The 23,757-nt window shown below is 31.7% G+C and overlaps 2 protein-coding genes across 2 annotated transcripts; one reads left to right on the forward strand and one right to left on the reverse strand.

The window, feature by feature from the left end:
- The first annotated feature begins 9,595 nt into the window (after nucleotides 1–9,595).
- On the forward strand, nucleotides 9,596–11,098 carry LOC111878341 (fe(2+) transport protein 1). Its single transcript, XM_023874849.3, has 3 exons — nucleotides 9,596–10,195; nucleotides 10,269–10,418; nucleotides 10,513–11,098. The coding sequence occupies exons 1-3, from the start codon at nucleotides 9,599–9,601 to the stop codon at nucleotides 10,816–10,818; spliced, it is 1,053 nt and encodes a 350-aa protein (XP_023730617.2). The 5' UTR covers nucleotides 9,596–9,598; the 3' UTR covers nucleotides 10,819–11,098.
- A 7,537-nt stretch (nucleotides 11,099–18,635) lies between these two features.
- LOC111878355 (uncharacterized) lies at nucleotides 18,636–20,051 on the reverse strand. The gene is made up of 2 exons (XM_023874863.3): nucleotides 19,434–20,051; nucleotides 18,636–18,903 (listed from the first exon to the last, which is right to left on the reverse strand). The coding sequence occupies exon 1, from the start codon at nucleotides 19,610–19,612 to the stop codon at nucleotides 19,466–19,468; it is 147 nt and encodes a 48-aa protein (XP_023730631.1). The 5' UTR covers nucleotides 19,613–20,051; the 3' UTR covers nucleotides 18,636–18,903; nucleotides 19,434–19,465.
- Between the last annotated feature and the right edge of the window lie 3,706 nt (nucleotides 20,052–23,757).

Consider the following 23,757-nt stretch of genomic DNA (forward strand, 5'->3'; position numbering starts at 1 on the left):
AGGGTTCACAGAGTTAGAACCAGAGGGTTCATAGAGTAGGGTCCACGGACCCACAGAGTTATAGCCTCGAGTGGCTAATATATGTATGTGTGGTATTTTGGGGAACTCACTAAGCTTCGTGCTTACAGTGCTTTGTGTTATGTGTTTCAGGTTTCTCTCAGGATCACGGGACGGCACCGGCTCAATTGTACACACCAGAGAAAGAGTCATGTTTTGAGGATCCTGGTTTATTATGCAAGTGAAAATGGAGTTATGTTTTGAAATTCGATTATGAATGAGATTGTCAGCAAAGTGTTTTTTTTTTTTTAATTAAACGATTATTTTTAAATGAAAAATTGTTTTGAAATTTTCGGTGTTACATGTATATTATTTTTTATTTATTTATTGGTTCTACCACAAAGTATTCAGAATACGCAAAAGCACCGCATCCCATTGTCGAAAATCGTTAGGACCACCATTAATCACCTTCATCTGAGGTCCGACGGAAACACTACCAACATGTGTCACCCAACGTTGCTATCCAGTAGCCACCTGCGACAACCTCTTCACAATCCGTCAGAATCCTTTATATTTGCCACTAAGCCGATTGTTTTCCACTAGAACCATCACTATTTGAACCACCAAGAAGTCCAGCCCAAACACCCCTGTTAGTTCCTCTATTTGTTGCATTTTACCAACTTACGCCACAACTACCCTCCATTCGTTGCCTTCTACAAACCCATGCACAACCTTATAACATCAAAGCTTCAAGCCTGTACTACCTGAAAAGATCTAGTGGTTTGAAAAACCCTATATCTAACATTGTCGCCATTGACGGCAGTGTGGGTAGTCAATTGATGTAGTTTTGGTTGAGAATGACGGATTGTAGCATTGTACTTTTTACTTTTTTCTTTGTTACAACATTGTAAGATTCTAATTTTTTCCTATCAATGTATTTTACTTTGAAAACTCCGCCAATTTTAGCATTGTAGTTTCAGATTTCTTATTGTAAGTGCATTTTCCTTTGAAGAGTCAACCCAATTGCATTACATTTCTCCAAAAAAAAAATTAAAGCGATTAATTGCAGTTAAAAGATCCAACTTAGTGGGGCATAATGAACTTGCAAACGATATCCAACGTACACCTTGCACTTTTGCACCATTAGCTGAAAATATTAACAAATTAAAGGTTTTAAACTAGTTTTATGGTTGTGTTTTATGTTGAAGGCGCACAACAGAAGTGTTGAGGGAAGTGGAATAGGTGATGTTTACAGTTCACTTGTGAAAACACAACATATATGAGTTTAAGAATTGATTGTGTGATAGTTAAGCTAACTATAAAAACAACAAAAAAATAAAATTCAACACCAAAATCAAAATTTAACTCACATCAAGAATTTCGGTATAATGAAATCGTATGTACTGATTGACGTGGTAGGTTGACCTCACACAGAAATTTATGTACTCTATGTAATTCTCCTAAAATTAATTAATATTTGCAGGCATCTCTTGATGTTTTTCAAAAACAATGTATGATTTGTTTTCATCTTCCCTTAAAGCAATAGAGCAAACCTGAAATCTAACGTTATTGTGAATTCTATTGAAAAACCCTCCGAGATTGAGGTTATATCTCCCAACTGTAGTCTAACTTGAGTTGATGAATTCTGAAATCAATTTTACACCTTCTCAACATTGTAGCCAAAGAGTAATTTTCTACTAGATTGAAAAATAGTATAATAGGAAAAAGAATAGGTAACATTATACCCTAATGGAAGATTTATCACCTTAAATTTATTGTCAAATCGTATCGAAACATAGGCAACTTTTCTTTAAACCCAATATGCATAGCCATTGCAATACACTTTTTTTTCCAAAGTCATCACCATCAAAGACCTTTGATTCCGATGAGAAAATCCTAGTTGTCATGTGGAAAGGGAGGCTCCTTGAGCAATAGACACCAAACTCCAAGGCATTTGTGTCTTTAGTATTACCAACAAAGATATTTATTAAGCTTGACTTGGATTCTAAATGGTTATACACTTATAAGTTAAAACCATACCTTTTGAACTAAATACATGTATCTTACAATCCGAGGTAGATGTTCCATGCAATTGTTCGTTGGATTTAACAGACAATAGAAACAGTTTCTGATTAAGAGCATCAAGTTATCCGTTGTTGATTCTTCTACATACACCGTGGAGTCAATCTTAGGTCCGTATATATGGTTTTAATCGGTTATTGGAAGTTTGGAACAAAAGAAACGAAATCAAAGCTAAGATGTGGTCTGCATCATTCTAGTTCCACCAACTTAGCACTGTGATATTGTTTTTTTTTGTGAAATCACAAAAAAAAGCTTCGATATCCTAGTGGTTTGTTGGTGGAACTATTATGACCTGGACCACATTTGAGCTTTGATTTTTTTTCCTTATGTTCCAAATGTTCAAAACAACCGCTTAAGACCAAATATATGGATCCCATTGACCTACAAAGATCGACTCCATGATGTATTTACAAGACTCAATGGATGACATGATGTTTTTAAGCAGAAACCACTTTCGTTGTTTGTTAAATCCTATGAAACAATCGCATGGAACATCTATCTCAGTTTGTAAGGTACATGAATTTAGTTCAAAGATATGCTTTTAGCGTATAACCGTTTGGAGTCCAAGTCAAGTTTAAGGATTGTCTAGGTTGGTAATATTAAGACAAGAATGCCTTGGATTTTGGTGTGGTCAGGGCCTCCATTTCCGCATGGCAACTAGGATTTTGCCTCCCAGATCAAGGGTCTTCGACGATGATGACTTTTGAAAAGGAGTGTATTGCGATGGCTATCTATATTAAGTTAAAAGAAGAGTTTTCATTATATCCGTATTAGGGTATAATGGTATAATGGTGTGTGTGTGTCTATATATATATATATATATATATATATATATATATATATATATATATATATATATATATATATATATATATATATATATATATATATATATATATATATATATATATATATATATATATATATATATATATATATATATATATATATATATATATATATATAGGTTGAGGTTATATTGAAAACCATAATTAATAAGGAACCAAAGAACCAATCGTGAGCGTCGGAAATCATAATGATCAACGGCCAAAGAAATAGATGTACACTTGTACATTGGACGCACACACACCGGAGTATACCAAAAAATTCACATCCTTACCAAAAAAATCCACTCTTTTTTTTGTTTAAAATTTTTTTTAGGCCACATTTTTTATCGAAAAAAAAACGAATATACCGTTATTCTCGATTTTTCGTCCTATTTCCAAAGAGATCCATGTTGATATATAAAAAACAAACGTTTTTTTTTCCGAAAAAAACTCACTCGCCGCTAAAGGCACACCCGAATCCACGTTTTCTCCCTCTGTTTGCTTTAAGCCGTTCGATCTAGTATCTAATCCAACGGTTGGGGTCCCTTATTTGCACAAACCTAATACTGGCGACATTTGTGTCGCCGCTAAAGGTGTAAAATGTCGCCGCTGATAGTTACCTAAAAAATGATGCGGTACCCTTACCTCCAGATGGTCGCCACTATTACTATTACCGACGACAACTTGACTTATTACCGGCAACTTTTGTCGCCGCTAATTATCGTTTTCCTTGTAGTGTTTTCAACAAAGAAAATGAAGTGAGTTTTTTTCGAAAAAAAAATTCGTTTTTTATATATAATCATGGATCTCTATGGAAAGAGGACGAAAAATCGTGAACAACGGTATATTCGTTTTTTTTTTTCGATAAAAAACATGACCTAAAAACTTTTTAAACGAAAAAAAGAAGTGAGTTTTGTTATAATCCGGTGCATCTGCGTCAATTGTAAAAGTCTACAATTATTCTTTTTGTTGTTGATCGCTTTAAATTTCGACGGTTTGGATTGGTTCATTGGTTAATTATATATATATATATATATATATATATATATATATATATATATATATATATATATATATATATATATATATATATATATATTGTATGGATGTACGAACCAACTAGAATTTAAAAAAAAATTATTAATTAATCAGTAAAGGGTAAAATAGTAATTTTAACTAATAATTATTTATAGCAAATAAGAAAATCATTCAATGTAGTGAGACACTACTCTTGGTTAAAATGGTGGAAATCTGTAAACTATTTTAAAATTCAACTTAAGTTAGATTTCAGTTGGGAGATCGGAGGTTAGATATGACTTCAATCTCAAGGGGTTGATCGATAGAAATTAGAATTCACCATAATGTTAGATTTCACGTTTGCTCTATTGGTTTAATGCTCTATTGGTTTAATGGTTTAAGGGAAGATAAAATTAATCATACATTGTTTTTGAAAAATATAAAAAAAATGCATGTAAATATAAGTTTATTTACGGAGAATTCTGTAGATTACATGAATTTCTGCGTGAGGTCAACCTACCACACCAATCATACGGATACATATGATTTCGTTATAACACAGTTAATGTGAGTAGATGTGGCAATCGTGTCGTATCGTGTCGAAACACTAAACGGGTTGAAAGTGTTTGACCCTAACTAACCCGACCCATTTAATTAACGTGTTGTGTCGTGTCATCCCGTTTATTTTCGTGTCGAGTTCGTGTCCGGTTTCGGGTTAGGGCTATATCTTGAAATATGTCGTGTCATGTGAGGTTAAAAGATTGAGCATGTTGAAAGAGTAGGAGTTAGGTAGGCGGAAAGGAAAAACTAATAGTTTGTAAGCAGAATAGATGAAGTCATAGCAAGTTCAGATGACAAAATTAAAAGAGTGGGAGTTGGGGAGGCGGATGACAAGGTCGTGAGGATGTGAGAGTGGTGAAAGAGACTGAGTAGTTTGGGAGAGAATGTAAAAACTGAAATTAAGTCTTGATCTAGACGGCTAAGTCATTTCAACATTACAAAACGACTCAATTCGAAAGTTTTCTTTTACTTATGGTTTTGGTTTTGTATGTTTTTAGTTTATGTAAATAATTAAAAAAATTGCATATAAATAAACGGATCATTTTCAAGTCATATTCGAGTTGAAACTCTAAACCCTAACCTTACCCGTTTAATTTTCGTGTCGTGTCGTGTTAACTCGTATATTTAAACGGGTTGAAATATCTTATCCAAACTCGTTTATTTCATGTCAGGTTTCGTATCGTGTCAATTTCTGCCACCTCTAAATGTAAGGTAATTTTGATTTTGGTATTTTTATTTTCTAATTGTTTTTTATGGCTAGATTAACTATTGTAAAATCAATTGTTAACTCATATATGTTGTGTTTTCACCCTGCAAGAAATAGGAAAAGTTGATTGATTTAAAAGCAAATGAATTGGATGTATAAATACGAACTATAATTATAACTAAGAGGTTGTTTTTTTCTCCGTTAAGGTTTATAGGGTTAAAAAGGCTGAATGGGTAATGATGCATGTATTGATAGAATGTTGTAAGCATGATTTTTGTTTCTTTTCGACAAAATTGCAAAAATGGTCCCTATGGTTTGTAAATTTCTGTAGGTAAGGTTCAAAAAAAAGTTTATTAGCATAAAAGGTCCCTAATTGATGGTTTTGTTGTGGTTTTGGTCCCTACCTTGTTAAGTTTAACAACATGGTTGTTAACTTTTGGCAAATGACGGATTTACCCATGAGACAATTTCTGCAGTTTTATATTTTTACCAAACTATAAGGACCAATTATGCAATTTTTTTTCCATTTTATTGAATTATTAAATAGTTGAATTACTTTTTTCTTTTTAATTTTTTTCTTATTGTATTATTTTTTTATTGGATTATTATATATTAATAAATATTATTTTTAATATTATATATATATATATATATATATATATATATATATTGAATTTCTTCTTTATTGCATTAATTCTTTTTTGTTGGATTATTATATATTAATAAATATTATTTTTAACATATAATATTTATCTATTAGTAAATGTTACTTTTTTGGATTATTAAATTCATTTAATTAATTTATTAATTTATTTTATTTCCTTAATTCTTTTTATTGGATTATTATAAATTAATAAATATTATTTTTAATATATTATATTTATATATTAATAAATATTACTCTTTTTTATTATTAATTTTTTTAATTGATTTTTTTTTTAAATTTCTTCTTTATTGCGTTAATTCTTTTTTATTGGATTATTATGTATTAACAAATATTATTTTTAGCATATAATATTTATCTATTAGTAAATGTTATTTTATTGGATTATTAATTTTATTTAATTATTTTTTTTTAAATTTTTTATTGCATTAGTTTTTTTATTGGATTATTAATTTAAATTTATTATTTTTATTTATAATAAATAATATTTTTTTAATTTTTTTCATTAATTTTAATTTCTTTCTTTTATGTTTCAAATAAAAACATGAAAAAATCTCACCCACCCCACATTCTCTAATTTATTTTAAATATTTGGAAGATAACATATTATGGACCACACCACTACAATCACTCAGTCACAATAAACCACTACCAGTCCGTCTCAAAACCCTGTTACTATATATATATATATATATATATATATATATATATATATATATATATATATATATATATATATATATATATATACGAGTTCAGTAATTATTTACGAAGTGAGATCATCGTGTGTATTTTAGTTTTTGTGTATTCACATATATCTAAATTTGTTATATATTTCAATAAAATTATGATTTTAACTTATGATTTTAACATATATAATTTCCTTAAAAATATTTCTACATGAATTACCAAATCTGAGTATTCATTACTCGACGGCTAGCTGAGCGAGTACCGAATAACGAGCTCTACAACTTTGTCACCACCTGTAGTGGCTATGGTGGTTTGAAAACCCTCGATCTAACATTGTCGCCATCGATGGTGGTATTTGTAATGAATGGTCGACTGGAGGAAGTATGCTTTCTAGGGTTTATTTCACATTATGTTGGTAGTCAACAAGTGTAGTTTTCGTCGAGAATGGCCGACAGTGGTCGATGATCGATGATTTCCGGCGAGATGATACGACGACGCAAGGTGGTAAAATGCAACGAATGGAGGAGCTGACCTGGAGTGTTTGGTATTTTTATTTAAAACAATAAAGAAAGAAATTAAAAGAAAATAAAAACAATTAAATAAATATTATTTATTATAAATAAAAATAATAAATTTAAATTAATAATCCAATAAAAATAACTAATGCAATAAAAAATTAAATTAAATAATTAAATAAAATTAATAATCGAATAAAGTAACACTTAGTAATAGATAAATATTATATGCTAAATATAATATTTGTTAATATGTAATAATCCAATAAAAAAGAATTAATACAATAAAGAAGAAACTAAAAAGTTCAATTAAAATAATAATAATAATAAAATTAATATTTATTAATATATAAATATTATAAATTAAAATTTATATTTATTAATATATAATAATCCAATCAAAAGAATTAACGAAGTAAAAAAAATTAATTAAATGAATTTAATAATCCAAAAAAGTAACACTTACTAATAGATAAATATTATCTGTTAAAAATAATATTTATTAATATATAATAATCCAATAAAAAAGAATTAATTCAATAAAGAAGAAATTCAAACAAAATAATTAAAAAAATTAATAATAAAAAAGAAATATTTATTAATATATAAATATAATATATTAAAAATAATATTTATTAATATATTATAATCCAATAAAAAAATAATATAATAAGAAAAAAGTTAAAAAGAAAAAAGTAATTAAAATAATTAATATATAATAATTCACTAAAATGAAAAAGAAAAATTACATAATTGGTCCTTATTATTTGGTAAAAAGATAAAAATGTAGAAATGATCTCAGGGTAAATTCGTCATTTGCCTGATGGAATGGATTGGAATGTTCTTGAGGGGAATGTGATTCCTTCCCCTTTGTTAGCAAGAAGTGTTATTTTCTTCATTCCATTGCATAGTACCGTAGTGGAATGAAAACTTATAATATACCTTGTTTTTATTTATGTAATTGTAATAACATTTTATAAAATTATTAGTTATGATTAAAAAAGTATACTATAGAGTTAACACCATATGTACATTTTTATATATAATAACAAAAGTTCATATGGAAATTTATTTATTTCTACAAACCAACCAAACATGATCATAGAGTGTAATTATTCATTACATTAACTTGACCCGTCCATTTATTCCTTTGTTGTTTCATTTCATCCGGCCAAGCGGCTAAATTGCTAATTATGTTTTTATGGATAAAGTGTTGTATTTGTTTCTTTTCTAGACGGAATAAACCATCCAAATAAGACTAAATGACGATTTTACCCTTACATTCCAAAAATCAAATTTCACAATATCAATGCATTTTAACATGTGAGGAGTTACGAGGAAGGTTAGGTAAAATAGTCATTTGGTGCTTAACCTATTAAGCATGTTAAATCATTCTGTCTAGAATAAGTAAAAAAGAAACCAGAATATATCATTGTTCAAATTAAGTGTTTAACCTGCTAAATACGAAACAACCCCTCAGCCTCTCACTGTACACTGAGTATTTTTTCGTTCCGAACTTACATTCTCTAAATCCCTCTTTCGTAGATATGTGCATCATTTTTTATTTAAGCCTCTCATACTAGTATCCTTTGAGTATTTGCAAATATGAACACATGTGTGATTATAGACTAGGACAACTTTATTTTTATAGTTTTTACCTATGTGTTGTCGTTATCTAAAATTTATTGTTTTCTCTATTAAACATTATTCTTTTATGATAAATAAAGGGAATACTAATATAGAGATATACTATGTGTCTATGTATAAATACAATAGTATTATAAGAGTACCTTAGATAAGTCCAAAATGATGTAAACAGTGAAAAATGTTAACATTTATAAACACGTACCAAATAATGTTAATATTTATTTATTATTAGACAAATTAAGTTTTGTTCTAAAATAACTACAACAAACATTTATGTTACTATTGAAAATATTATATTACTTCGACATTTATTTCAAAATGTTTTCATTTAAAGTATTTTAGTGTATATGCCATTTACATGATATGTAAGAGTGAATGAAAAACCGTGATGCAAGTGGCATTTTCATCGTTGTGTAAGCCCCTTTAATCTAAAATTATGGCTTCGTCCCTCTAACCACACTCCTTTCATAGATTTCATGTTCAAAAAGTTTACGTTGCTAGAAACCACTTTTGTAGCGATAACTAAAATTTAATATGAAATGAATGTGTGTGTGGAGTAGCATATATAATGATGATTTGTTCAAATCATAGCACCACCATGTGCCACGTCATCACAGTATCCTACCAAAAGCATGATTTTTCCAACACCCTTCCAATGTAGGACTACTCTTACCACACGCCCTCCATATATAGACCCCTTCTCCAATCTCTTTCCCAATTTACCCTTACTAACTTCTAGCATCCCCCCTCGCCACCAAGGACAACCGAGTCATTTCGCATATCCACCTTCAAATTTTATTCCTTAAATCCCGATAACCATCCTCAAAACCCTCTTAAAATCTCCCTTACGTATTATGCATCGATCATCATCAACAAAATCTCAATCTCAGCTATGGCGAAACTCCAATACTTCCTCATCCTCTCTCTCCTCCTGCTCTCCACCTTCACAACACTATCTCACGGTGGTAACTCCACCACCGGACCACCCAACACCATCCCTGAAGAATGCCGGAAGGCCACCGGCGGACCATGCCACAGCAAAACCAGATCTTTAAAGCTTAAAGTCATCGCCATTGCTGCAATTCTAGTGGCTAGTATGATGGGTGTGACCCTACCCATTCTTTCACGGGCCATACCCGCTTTACAACCCGACAAGAAACTCTTCGTATTGGTTAAAGCCTTTGCTTCCGGAGTGATTCTCGCAACTGGATACATGCACGTCTTACCCGATTCGTTTGATTGCTTGACATCCGAATGCTTGCCCGAATACCCATGGAGAAAGTTCCCATTCACAACGTTCATTGCAATGCTGTCAGCTGTACTCACGTTAATGGTGGATTCGTATGCAATGAGTTGTTACAAAAAGTATCACGAGAAAACAAAGGAGAAACTGGAAGTGAAGATCTCCGGTGATCATTTCCATGGCGATGGATCATCTGGGATTGATTCCCCAGCGTCACAGTTGAGGAGATACAGGGTGGTTGCTCAGGTACATTTCACCGGAATATTCCTTAATTTACCTAAATTTACAATATTAATTAATATATCACAACTTATTGCAGGTTCTAGAGCTAGGAATAGTTGTACACTCAGTTGTGATCGGACTATCCATGGGTGCATCGGATAATTTATGCACCATAAGACCTCTAGTGGCTGCGCTATGCTTCCATCAGTTCTTTGAAGGAATGGGTCTCGGTGGTTGCATTCTTCAGGTGATCAGTGTGCATGACTTTTATTTTCTTTAAAATTCAAACAAAAATCAAAATCTTGGAATTTGGATTCATTTGTTTTATATAATGAGTGTAGGCGGAGTATGAGATGAAGATGAAGGCAATGATGGTGTTTTTCTTCTCGGTGACGACTCCATTTGGGATAGCACTTGGAATTGGGTTGTCGAATGTGTATCGTGAAAATAGTCCGGCAGCCCTGATGGTGGTCGGAATACTAGATGCAGTGTCGGCAGGGCTGTTGAATTATATGGCTTTGGTGGATCTGTTGGCGGCGGATTTCATGGGGAAAAAGCTTCAAGAAGATATGAAGCTTCAAGCAATTTCTTTTGTTGCAGTTTTTCTTGGTGCTGGAGGGATGTCGGTGATGGCAATTTGGGCATAAATAATTTTGCCTTCCTTAATTTTTTTTATTTAAGAATTAAGATTTTTGGGTTAGGAATGTGTATCTAGGGGATTATTAACGCATTTATTTGAAAAAGATTGACTAAATTTACTATTTTGCCCTTATATTGAAAATGATGACACAAAAAAAAAAAAAAAAAAAAAAAAGACAAAATTGCAAAAATTGTCCCTATGGTTGGCAAATTTTTGTGGTTTTGGTCTAAAAACGTTTGATGGTGCATTAGTGGTCAAATTTTGAATATCTTATATGGTTTTGGTCCCCATGTTTGGTATTTTAGTGTGGTTTTGGTCTATACCCCACCTGAAATGACGAATATACCCTTATATAACTTTTTTAAATTATTTTTAATTGTTTTCTTATTCTTTTAATTAAAAATAAATACAAAAAAGAAAAATCCAACCCACCCCACCCCACCTCTTGCTTCTCTCACTCCTTACATTGACTCATTTTCACTCTCACACTTCATTTCTTGATACTACTACTGTCGACGGACCACCACCACCGCCGGACCACTACCACCATCGTCGCCGGTAACACTTCCCTTCGTCTTCATTTTCTCAGTAGAAAACCACCGCCACTGCCTCCAGATCTACTTTTTTTGAGCTAGAAACCACCACCATCTCCGGTAGCACATCCCTTTGTCTTCGTCTTTTAAACTCTAACGATCGTACATATAGAAGAGGGAGAAAAGAGTGGTGGAGAAACCCATAGCATCACAGTCCAGATTTATAGCTCGAGTCGTCTTCTCTTGTGAAGGTGGTTTGACAGTGGTTTCAGATCCGACAATAAAGAGGGAGAGGCTTCAGATGACGATGGGGATGGAGATCCTTCTGAAAATCCTATTTCTGATGAGAAGGGAGGTGGCTCCGACCGTCCATATCGGTAACACCATCTGATGTTTAGATGGTGTCGTTGAAGGTGGTTTGGGTATGGATGACTCAGTCACTCAGATGGTTTCAGACGGTGGTTCCTAACAAATGTGACAACTGTTTTTGATCTAAGCATGTTTTTCCATCGTAGGGGAGATGGAGCTTTTCTGGTTGATGGAGAGAGAGAGAGAGAGAGAGAGAGAGAGAGAGATGAGGTGGGTGTGCAGGTGGACAACATATGATGGTGGTTAACGGCGGATGATAGCGGTTGGCAATTCACGGTGGTAGCAGTCGTTGATGGTGATAATAAGTGGTGGAAGTCGGTGGTGATGGTGGCAACCATGGGTGTGTTCTTGAGTGTGTAGACTCATGTTCATAAATGTATGTGTGTGTGTGTGAATAAAATCAGATAGAGATAGGGGGGATTGGTGGACTATTTTTTATTTTTAATTAATTAAAAATATTATGATAAACATAAAAAAATAATAAATAATAAATCGAAGGGGTATAATAGTCTTTTTAAGTGGATAAGGACCAAAATCAATAAAAAAAAGATTCAATTTTTGACCATTGGTGCACCACCAAAACTTTTTGGACCAAAATCACAGAATTTTACCAACACAGGGACCATTTTTGCAATTTTGTCAAAAAATATAATAAAATAAAATAAAATTATGATTCTGTATTTACATCCGACATGATTTTCATAAACGCTAAAAAATTGATTATTTAATTATTCGGGCCATATATTAAATGAGAAATCTTTATAAAAATCTTAATATTTTGGTAAAAATTAACGATAAAGTCTTTAACAAAATTATTTTGAACACAAAAGTCTTGATTATTTGATTTTATACGATAATATATCATTTCCTGTTAAAAGAATATGAATTTTTTTTGTTAATGTGATAAAAATATTAAATAATTAGGACTTTTAATTTTTTCTTCTAGATTTAATCATTAATTTTTTTCAAAAATTTGTGATTTTTGTGAAAATTTCCCGTACTTAAATAGTTAATATATAATAACTTTTTTGTATTTTTTTCATAATTTTATATTTATTAGGAGATAATTATGACATCATCTGTTTTTGGACTTGTCGTTGGTTGTATGAGTTAAAAAATCAAATCAGGACAACATCAGATTTGATGTTCGGTATGGTTTTTAGGACCAGTTGAAGAATAATTAGATGCATATGACTATTCTATCATAACTATTTGACTTTTTCGCATCTATCTTTGACTTTTAGATATATAAGAGTTGGTTCGTATTAAAATTTAAAAATTCAATATAAACCAATCTTTTTAATGTTTTTATTTTAAAATCAACGACCAAAGAAGCTTTATATATTTCCACTAGAAAAAACTTCCCATAAATTTTAGCTTCTTTATTTTAGAAGACAACAATAAGAAAAAAAAAAAGTTTTAGATAAGTTGTTTGTAGCGACACAACTTATGTAAAAGAAATGTCTTAATTCTGATTAACTAATTATAAATTAATTCTTTCCAAAATAAATAAATAAATCCTCAATAAGGTCTTGGAAAACCTATATGGAGTAAAGTTATTCAGTCATATATACCTTCAAATTGGGTGCTGGCTAACGGAATCCATCCATACCTTACAGTTGACTAACAGTTTGACTGACAGAGTTATTCAGTCTCATACCTTCATATTTAACCTCAAACCTCAAACCTCCAAACTCATCAATGACGAACACTTTCCTCCATTACCAATCGATCGCCGAGAAATTCCTCCTTTCCTCCACTAAATTCTGGTCAACTATCTCCACCGTCGCCGCCATCGCCGGCCTCTCATCCTTCTTCTACTCGACTCATGAGCAATACACAAAAAGTTTCAACAATTCCGGCAGATACATTTGCGCCTTCATCATCATCGCCCTCCACTTCATCATCTTCTTTTCTGATCCCCAAAAGCTCAAAGTCGCAATCGCCCCCTTTTTTCCCGGATCCGCTATGAAATGGACCCTGCGATTCACGGCTATGAGAGTCATTTACGTTTTCCTTTATGTCCCCGAAAAATCGGTTGTTGTGTTGATATTCTCGATTTGTGTTTGGATTGACATTATCGCAATCACTCGGATCATTAAACCCTCGATTGATTTATGGATTACAAATTCGGTGTTTATCGCGGTTGTTAGTCGAAGCATTGATCTATACGGGTTCACGGCTCATCACTGGTTGATCATGTTGTTATGTTTTCCGGTGATGTTTGTGCAATTTCGGCTAGAGGGTTACAAGGATGAAGAAACAAAGGAGAAAGAGGGATGAAACTGTTATATAGGGTTCATGTTCCTTGGGTTTTTGTAGGAATTTGTAGGATCTAACACTTTTCAATCAAGGAATTGTTTTCATTTTTGGTATTGGAATTATAAATACTGTATTTGCAAAAATACAAAAGAATCATATCTATCTATCATTGACTTTGGGTTATTGTCACCCCAACAATATTTAGTATATTAGTTTAAATGGTCCCTCATGATTATTTTTTGTCTTTAAAGGGTACTAATTTGTGTTTTACCGGTTAATTTGATATTTTTACCCATTTTTGAAGGTTACAGTGCCATGTCAGCTGCCAAATAGGCAGGTGAGTCAACAATGACTCAGTGGTGAGTCGACTCATCGTTGTCAGGTGTGTTTGTGTGGATTACCAGGCGTGTTTGTGTGGTATCTTATAGCAACAAAAACCACCATTGATTCACAACCTCCAAAAATCACAACACCACTACCCCTTATTTGCGTACACATAAATCGATGGGTTCTTGGCGATCATCTTCAACTCCACGAGATATGGTTTTTGACGATGATTACAACGGAGACGAAGATGAAACAGGTTTAGATGATAAGATGATTAGAGATGATAATCAGGTGATACCTTGGTCATCTTGGCCGCCTTTACCGACATCCAGTTCCTCGGGAAGAAAAGAGTACTTTAGGAGTTTAGAAACCGATTTCAAGAAAACAATTTGAAAAGACAATTATCATTGAACAAAAACTTATTTGAACCTGAAACAATTTTTTCAAAAGCCTCCTATAACATCGAAAATAACAAAGCTTTCTCGTTTAATGCTTTTTATAACATAAAATTCTTTGTCATATGTAGAATACATGTGCCTTGTTTCGTTTATTTTCTACTGAGTAAGGCAAGAGGGCGCTGATTTTGACTAAGAACGCCACCAATGTCAACCCCAAAGGTATCACATTCAACCTAGAAAACGTCATTAAAGTTTGGTAATACAAAAACATGAGCTTGGGTTCATGTAGTTTTCAAAGTTTGGTAATCCATATAAACCGACCACCCATCAGACACTCGATTATAATTGTGATAATGCTACTAAAATTCTAAAAGAATTGGCTTAAAAAAAATCTGAACCATGGAAGATCTAAATGCCATACAAAATAGTTGGGAGTGATCAAGTTGATGATAGTCTCAATATTTGTTTCAATCATCTTGATTCCCTCCTCGAGATCACATTCCCTAAGAAAGTTATTTCACAAACGAGAAACTTACATTTCCTATCGTTGGCATATGACTTATGCTCGTGCAAAGTTGAAAAAACTTTGTGGACATGAGAAAGATGGTCTTTAACAATTCTACTAAAAATCAAAATGTCATCAAAATAAACCACTACAAATCACACCCATAAAATACTTAAAAATGTTATTCATGAAAGTGCCTGGTGCTTTCGATAACCCAAACAACATAACCATCCACTTGTATAACATATCATGTATCTTGAAAGCTTTTGACCGCTCATCGATGGGCCTCATTCAAATTTGATGATACCTGCTCCTTAAATCAATTTTTTAGAAGTACTTCACCATGTAATTAGTATAGCAGATCGTTGAACCATGAAATAGGAAAACGATACTTGATCGTTATGATGTTAATGCATTGATAACATACAGAAAGTGCCCCCATTTTTGGGAACCAATAGAATGGGAACAACACAAACAGACAGACTCATATTCTCTCGAATCAAACCCTTCTCCAAAAGCTCTGTCACTTGTCCGTGAAGTTTTATATTCTTTCAGGTTTCATCTGATAGGTTACCTTGTTCGAAATGAAAGAACCCGAGACAAAATTGTTATGTCCTAAACCATGGAACTTTAAGTCATGATGGTCAGATTAACTTGGTTCTTGGGTTTTAAGGTTAGTTGATACACATACGAATATGTCTAATAAATAATGACGAAGACTCCTAATATCCTAGATTTGGGTTTTAGTATCCTCCACCATGTCATAATATCCTAAGTCAGTCAAATTCATGAATAACTTCTTCAACCGTAATGGTTTTTTAGTCAGATTGTGGCAATACAAGAAAACTCAATGTATATGGTTATAAGAGGATCCACAATGGGGTTTAATAAGAGTTGAATAGATGATGACTATGATTGAATAGAAGTTTAATGGTGTGTGAGTGATGATATGGATGAGAGTTGCATGATAATTGAGTGGTTCAATAAATTTAATTTTTTCTTTTTCAATTAAATTTCAAACCAAATATAAAAATCCATTAAATTTTGTAGGGTTTAATGGAGTGTCGATATTAAAGAGTGTAGATGCCCTAAAGTAGGGAGTTAAGATTCATTAGTTTTTCTTTTTGGCCACATAACAACTCTTGATTTCCCCACTAACTTTTTATCTTTCTCCATATGATGTTTCCTCACTATGATAGTTATTTAACTTTACCTTTGGATGTTTTGGTATGTCTAGGATCAAGCACACCTCAATGGTGTTTAACCAATCAATGAAGTTGTTAGGGTTAGCGTTACCCATGAATTTAGGAATCGTGACCTTTAAACTAAGGTGTCGTTTGATTTGTTGACGGGAATTAGAACCAAATTACACCACTTTCTTATATTTGGTTCAAAACTTTCAAAAGGAATTGGATTCCTAAATGAGTCAAAAATTTCTTCCATTGAGGGAAAATAAATTTCTTCCAAAATCTAAAGGAATTAAAATTATTTTCAAGTGAGAATGCTAGAGAAAACCATATTACTATTTTTACTTTTAACACTACATATAAAACTCACCTGCCACCACCGCCACCATAACCACCTCCACCTCCACCACCGACATCATTGCTACCACCACAACCATTACAACCATCGCCACCGCCACTTACCATCACCATCGTCAACTCCACCACCTGTGCCACCAACTCCACCACCACCCTCTACCCACCACCACCAATGTCATCATCACCCACTAACCACTACCTCTAGCACCATGCCACCATATCACTGTCACGCACCACCACCACTGTCACCTACACCCCACCACCACCACCACCTCCGCCACTACCCATCACCATCTCCACAACCACCACTACTACAACCATTAACATCATTGCTACCACCACCGCCACTGTCATCATCGACCACCACCCACAACTAACACCATCACCATCACCATCATTTACTATTTTTATAATTTATAAATTATTAAAAAAAGTATAATTAAGCAAAAAAAGGACAATTTTGTCATTGTACATTATTCTAATTTCATTTCCTACTAACCAACCAAAAATATGGAATTAGATTCAGATTTCATTCCTATCAACCAAACAAAATATGAAATTGGATTGCAACTCTTGATAGATTTCAATTTCTTGACAAATTTCAATTCCTTTAAAAACATTCTACAAACCAAATGTCACCTAATACTTAGTTATTAGGACATGGTTTCTCACGACAAGCTAATATTAATCATTTATTGGAAAATACATAAAATTTGTATGGTTGGTGTAAGCGCATTTTCGCTTTCTAACCTACAGGAGTTCAAGTCCATTAGTTTGTTTTCTTTCTCTCTTGCGTAAGAATTTTTGGATGATCACCTTTTAATCCCAATTTTATTTATGCACTCCATAATCAACCCCACATCCCAATTTTAGTTGCTTAATCAGCTTTCAGAAGTTAAATATTTAGTCCCTCAACCTTTATATATTTTCATTTGCCTTATTGTTTGGTATTAAACTTTGAATGTTTATAAAAACTTTTGATTTCTTTCTATAAACTTTGAATATATAGGTATTAAACTGAATATTTGAACGTGTTGGTATCTTCTTTTCCCTTGTATTTCAAACTAACCACTAAAAAAACCTCTCAAAAAATTTTATTTTGCAAAGATCTAACGAAATGAAACATATTTTGCGAAATATAAAATCAAAACATGTTCCCTATTTGAGATCTTTTCCGAAATGAGGTTTGTATTTCTCACATCCTATCATGCCTATGGAAGTATAGATACCCTTTTCTGCTTGTATCACAAAATAATAATTATAAAAACCTTTCAGAAAAAGAAAATCGCCAAGATTTTGAATAATGAATTACATTTTGCTTAATATGTCTATTTTTCCTTTTTTGCGCACTATCATGTCTACGAAATGAAAAGTTATTGTCGTATCTTATGGTGGTTTAACTTAAATTATTAAAGCGCAAATTGGAGAAAATAACATCATAAATTTTGCCTTCTATATTGACATAGGTAGCTTATTTAATTTTAAACCCATAATAACAATATACTTATAGTTTATTATTGATTATAAAATTTTATAACCTCTACCATTTTAATTTTTAACAATCATGAGAGAAAAACATGACAAACCTCTAACAACTTTCACAATGAAGAGAGAAAATGCAAATGCAAATGCAAATGCTGGTGTCCGATGAAGCTTCATGGTTAAGAACATTTGATTTTTGCATATTTTCAAAACTTTGACACAGTTTTTATCTTTTGACAAAAATAGCCCTTTAAGTTTAAATATTTCAACTTTGGCAAAGATTTCTAGAAATCAAACTTTTCACATTTCAGAATGTATAAACTTCACTATAAAACTTTATAAATGGCATTTTTGCCATGATTTTGGTTATGCAAGTTACTAAAAAATTTAAAAAGTGACAAACGTAGCCTAAACAACCGGTTTTTGAAGCATATTTTTAAACAACAACAATAGTTGTAGACATGAACTCGATTATGGTTGATGCTACAATTATGAGAAACATATCCATGCCATCTTTTAACCACACAACTTTACTTTATCGGATTTTTAGCCTTCTTCCATACTTTTTACTACATAAAAAGACTAACATTTGGTAGGAGGAACCTTTGTAAATTGTGATTGATACTTTTTTGCATATAATATCTACATCAACAGAAACTAAGTCATTAAAACCTGCAAGAAAATTCAACTTGGTATTAGTTATATTTCATTTGTATAATTATAATAACACTGATGGAATGATATAATTGCACCCAAAAAGAGGCCATAACTACAAATGAGCAACATTTTTATCCATTATAGCAATGTATTTGCATCCTAAAGAAGAACAAAATTTCCATGGGTGTTCATCCTAATCTAAGAATTCAAAGCAGCATAAAAAATACAAAACTATATCCAGTTATATGATATTGATGTCACCTTTGATCGCATAACAGTTTCACACATCAAAACAGTATGTACTCATCAGAAGATAGCTTCATACAACAAAAGGGGCAATTCAAAATACTATGAAGCAAACATAATCCCACTGTTGAAGGCGAATTAATTGAAGAAAAAACCTAACCATACCATCGTCATTATCATAGGACTTGATTACGAATTATGCATACCTAAAGGGCATATTACTTAGGGCAAAATAAGCAGAAACCCCGCCAATCAAGAATTGATTCGAATTATTACATGATAATGGAAGAATTACTCACCAGCGCAATCGAAAACGATAGCAAATTGCGATCTAACCAACATGAAATGGACCGATATCGCCAGTACGAAGTGAACCAGCGATCTCATCAGCAACAGTCAAGCACGATATAACCCAACCACTCAGCGCCATCCACACCATATTCGCCATCCACAGTGTCATACTCCAAGGTACTGCCATAGTCGTACCTACTGCTACTGATGCTGCTACTCTTCAAAATTACTTAGGTGTTTGAATTATACAGAAGGTTTCGAATAATACCCACAAACAAGATTCATCAAATCGACCAAGAATCTGTCATTTGAGCATATTTTTAGAAATCTACTGTGCATAGAAACCAACAAACCCTATAAATCTGTGTCTATCTAGAGAAAACGATTGGAGAAGGGTGTTGGGGGTTTGGGTGTGAATATATATATATATTATATACACATCAATTTTAGGTGAATTAATGAACGGAGGTGGCAGATGATATTGATTGGAAATTTTGGAAGTATGGAGATCTTGACAAATTCTGCCACTGAAAGACTGAATCACAAGAACGAAATGACAAAGGCAGAGATAACCTTTTTGCTTAGAAGATTGAAAGCTGTTCTAATTTTATTCTTTCAAAAAGGGGTATGTTCATATAATTATATAAAAAAAAGTGGCAATTTGTAAAAGAAATATGTCGTTTGGTAGCAATAATTCTCGATATGAACTTGTAATTCATCATTGACTAAAATCTATAACATCGTTTTATCAAAATATATTTTAAATGAAAATATGAATCACTAATATCAAATTCAAGAAATATTGGTTCAAGTGTAGATTTTTAATCCAACCAATAAACCTTGAATATTACATCTAGAATTCTAGATGGTATCACAAGAAACATTAAAAGTGTAAGATTTGGTACGGGTTCAAGTATCTCACATTTTTTTCCTTTTTTCTATGGACGATGCGGTTTTATGGGCAGTGGTTTGACAGATAAATTTATTTGTATTATTCCTTTGTTGAGATGTTTTTATTTGACATATGGACTTCAAATATATGTGCTCAAGAGTGATATTTATGTAGTTGGTTTTTCATTTGTATAGTGGAAGGGATGTATGATTCTATTAATTATAACGCCGATTAGGTGAAATATGTCAAGGAAGAAGGGATGGAATTCGGTTTATGACAAATTTGAAAATGAATTGTCAACTTGGAAGGCTAGAAGCTTATCTTTTGGAGGTATATCTGCTCTTGCAAATCATGGTTAGGAGGTTCTTCATTTTAACCAAAGTTCCTAGAATTTTTGTTCCCGATTTTAACAATCGAAGTGTTGCTGCAAATTGTTTTAGCATTGAAACGTGAACTCACAGTTTGCATAGGCAATCGAGGGGTACGACTAAAATGGATGAATTTCTAAATCCCTATTTACATCATTTGATGCATCTGAATCAAATCATTGGTGTAGAGCTTTGGTTCGATCGGTTAACTCTCGATTGCTTCTTCAAGTTGTTTTTCTTTTATAGACAATGGTATGTTGGACCCTCGATAATGTTTCAACAAGATAATAAATTTTTTGTTTCTATCAAGTTGAACATTTTATTATAATGTTTGGGTCTTAATCATTTGCTTATTATGGCCAATCTTGGTTAAAAGGGGATGAATGTGGATTAGGTGTTAGGCCCTTTTTGTCTTGGAACCACAAGGATTATAGATCATGTTTTTACTGTGTGTCGTATATCAATTTTTATTTGGCAACCAGGGCCGGAACACAAATAGTATGATTAGAGGTGTCGGAATCAAAATTTCAAAACATAATAATATAGACAAGAAAAAAATTTGTTCAAAATTATGACAATAAACAAGAAAACTAGTAGAAAAAATATTGTCATATTGTTTAATAAAAATGAAATCTATCCACTTTTTTTTAAGTCTTGGAAAATTGATTTTAAACTAATCTTTTAGACTAAGTTTTCAATCAAAATGCAAAGGGTAAATGGCACAAAAAAACACTCTTTTTACATAGAAATTCGATTTTGACACCGTATTTTTTTGTGTCAATTTTGACACTGTGTTTTCCAGTTTGTTACAATTCTGACCACTTGACCGGTTAACCAGGTAACATGTTGACGTGGCATGATGAGGTGTCAGTTTTGATGACGTGACATGCTAACATGATATGCTGACGTGTCAAATTGATTTTTTTTCCACAAAAAACACTAAGTTTTCACTTTTTTCGATTTTGACAATAAGTTTAATTTTTTATTTCAATTTTGACACTATGTTTTTTTTTTTTTCCAATCGAACATCATTTATCAAATTTTGTTCAATTTTGTCTATTTTCCATTTGAAACCGTATAAATATATTTTTTTTATTACATTTTAAACCGTATAAACATATTTTTTTCGTTTAAAAACCACATTTTAAAGTTACATATTTAATATAAAATACAATTTTTATATAACTAATACATATTTATACATAAAAATATGGTTTGAGTGTAAAAAAAATGTATTTATACAAAACTATGGTTTTTAAATGAAAAAAAAACATATTTATACGATTTAAATGTATTACAAAAATATTTATACGGTTTCAAATGAAAAATTGTCAACATTGAACAAAATTGGAAAAAAAAAATGATGTTCGATTTGGAACAAAAAAACATAGTGTCAAAGTTGAAAGAAAAAAGTTAAACTTAGTGTCAAAATCGAAAAAAAGTGAAAACTTAGTATTTTTTGTGAGAAAAAAAATTCAATTTTGACACATCAGCATATCATGTCAGCATGCCACGTCATCAAAACTGACACGTCATCATGTCATATCAGCATACAACTTAATTAACCGGTCAAGTGGTCAGAATTGTAACAAATTGGAAAACACAGTGTCAAAATTGACACAAAAAAAACACGGTGTCAAAATCGAATTTCTGTATAAAAAGAGTGTTTTTTGTGTCATTTACCCAAATGCAAAACCACAAATTATGCAAAACCATACTTTATAATCATATCACCATATAAATAAATATTCTACATTTTAATACTCTTTACTTTTACTTTCTACTAATAAACAGATAGATAATTTGAATGTTCTATTTTTATTTCATTTTTTACGGTAACGACAATATATAATTTTTAATCAAACAATTAATCCTTATCCCTATTCTAATAAAAGAATAGTTTTTATTCTCCTTTTGACATGTTTTACCCTATTAGGTCTCTTAATTAATGCATATTTTATTCTTCTTTTGCCATGTATCATCCTATTAAATTTCCTAATTAATGCATGTCACTTGTTAATCTATTAATTCTTCATTTCAAATTTCAAATTTTAAATTTTCCACTCTAATTACATTAAATTAATAACATTAGAATAAAAACTACAATAAAATTAATACAAATTATAAAGTGATATAATTTCATATATTTATTTAATTCGATGATTATAATTTTATATAATAAAAAAAACTTTTAATTAATAATTTATTTAAAATAATTGATTAATAATTTTGAATTTTTATACTATGAAAGTTTAATTAATTTTGTAACCGTGGGAACCACGAATTATAAACTAGTAAGTAATAAATAATTCTAATTAATGGATAATAGTTGTCCTACACTTCTAGCCTTCTAGCACACCATAGCTCTATTCATAGTTCACACTTTACAAAGTCCTGCAAGGTCTATAATAGTTTCTACAATAGTTTGGTGGGAGAAGAGAAAGGAGAACTAGAAAGAGAGATAGAAAAAAAAAATATCGTTTTTACTCTCATGTAGAAAGGAGACCAAAGAGGGAGGTGGAGGCCATTAATCGGTAGAACACGACGGAAATCAGGGATCAACAATTTGGCGACGTAGTCAGGGAGCGAATGGTGATGACGTTATTTCTAACGGCCGGATTGAAACTAGTGGAGATCAGAGAAGATGCAGTTGTGCGGTATCGTTATTTCCAGCGGCCAGGGTAAATTTTAGGTTTTCTCAAACTCTTTGAGATAAAATAAGAATTATGTAATATGAGTATAATTTGTATTAATTTTATAGGGTTTTACAGCTTTTACGTTTTAGTTTCCTAACATTCTTTTTCCAAACAATATCTCTTTTAAATTCTTGGAGTGATTTTTGGATGTTTCATTGTTAATTGGTTTAGATTTTTGTTAATATTTAAATTGTTTTAACAATTCAAACAGAGGGTGAGAGGGGTCTAATTACCAAGCAAAGTGGTACATAATTCTTCTCCGATCCTGTTGGTGTGTTGTACTCAGACTATTTCCAAAATACATTCCATGAATGCACAAAATACTTATAGTGTTTACATAAGATAGAATGAATAATGATGGTAAAATAACAATTCA

The sequence above is a fragment of the Lactuca sativa genome, chromosome 5, assembly GCF_002870075.4.
Source record: "Lactuca sativa cultivar Salinas chromosome 5, Lsat_Salinas_v11, whole genome shotgun sequence".
Classification (NCBI taxonomy): Eukaryota; Viridiplantae; Streptophyta; class Magnoliopsida; order Asterales; family Asteraceae; genus Lactuca; species Lactuca sativa.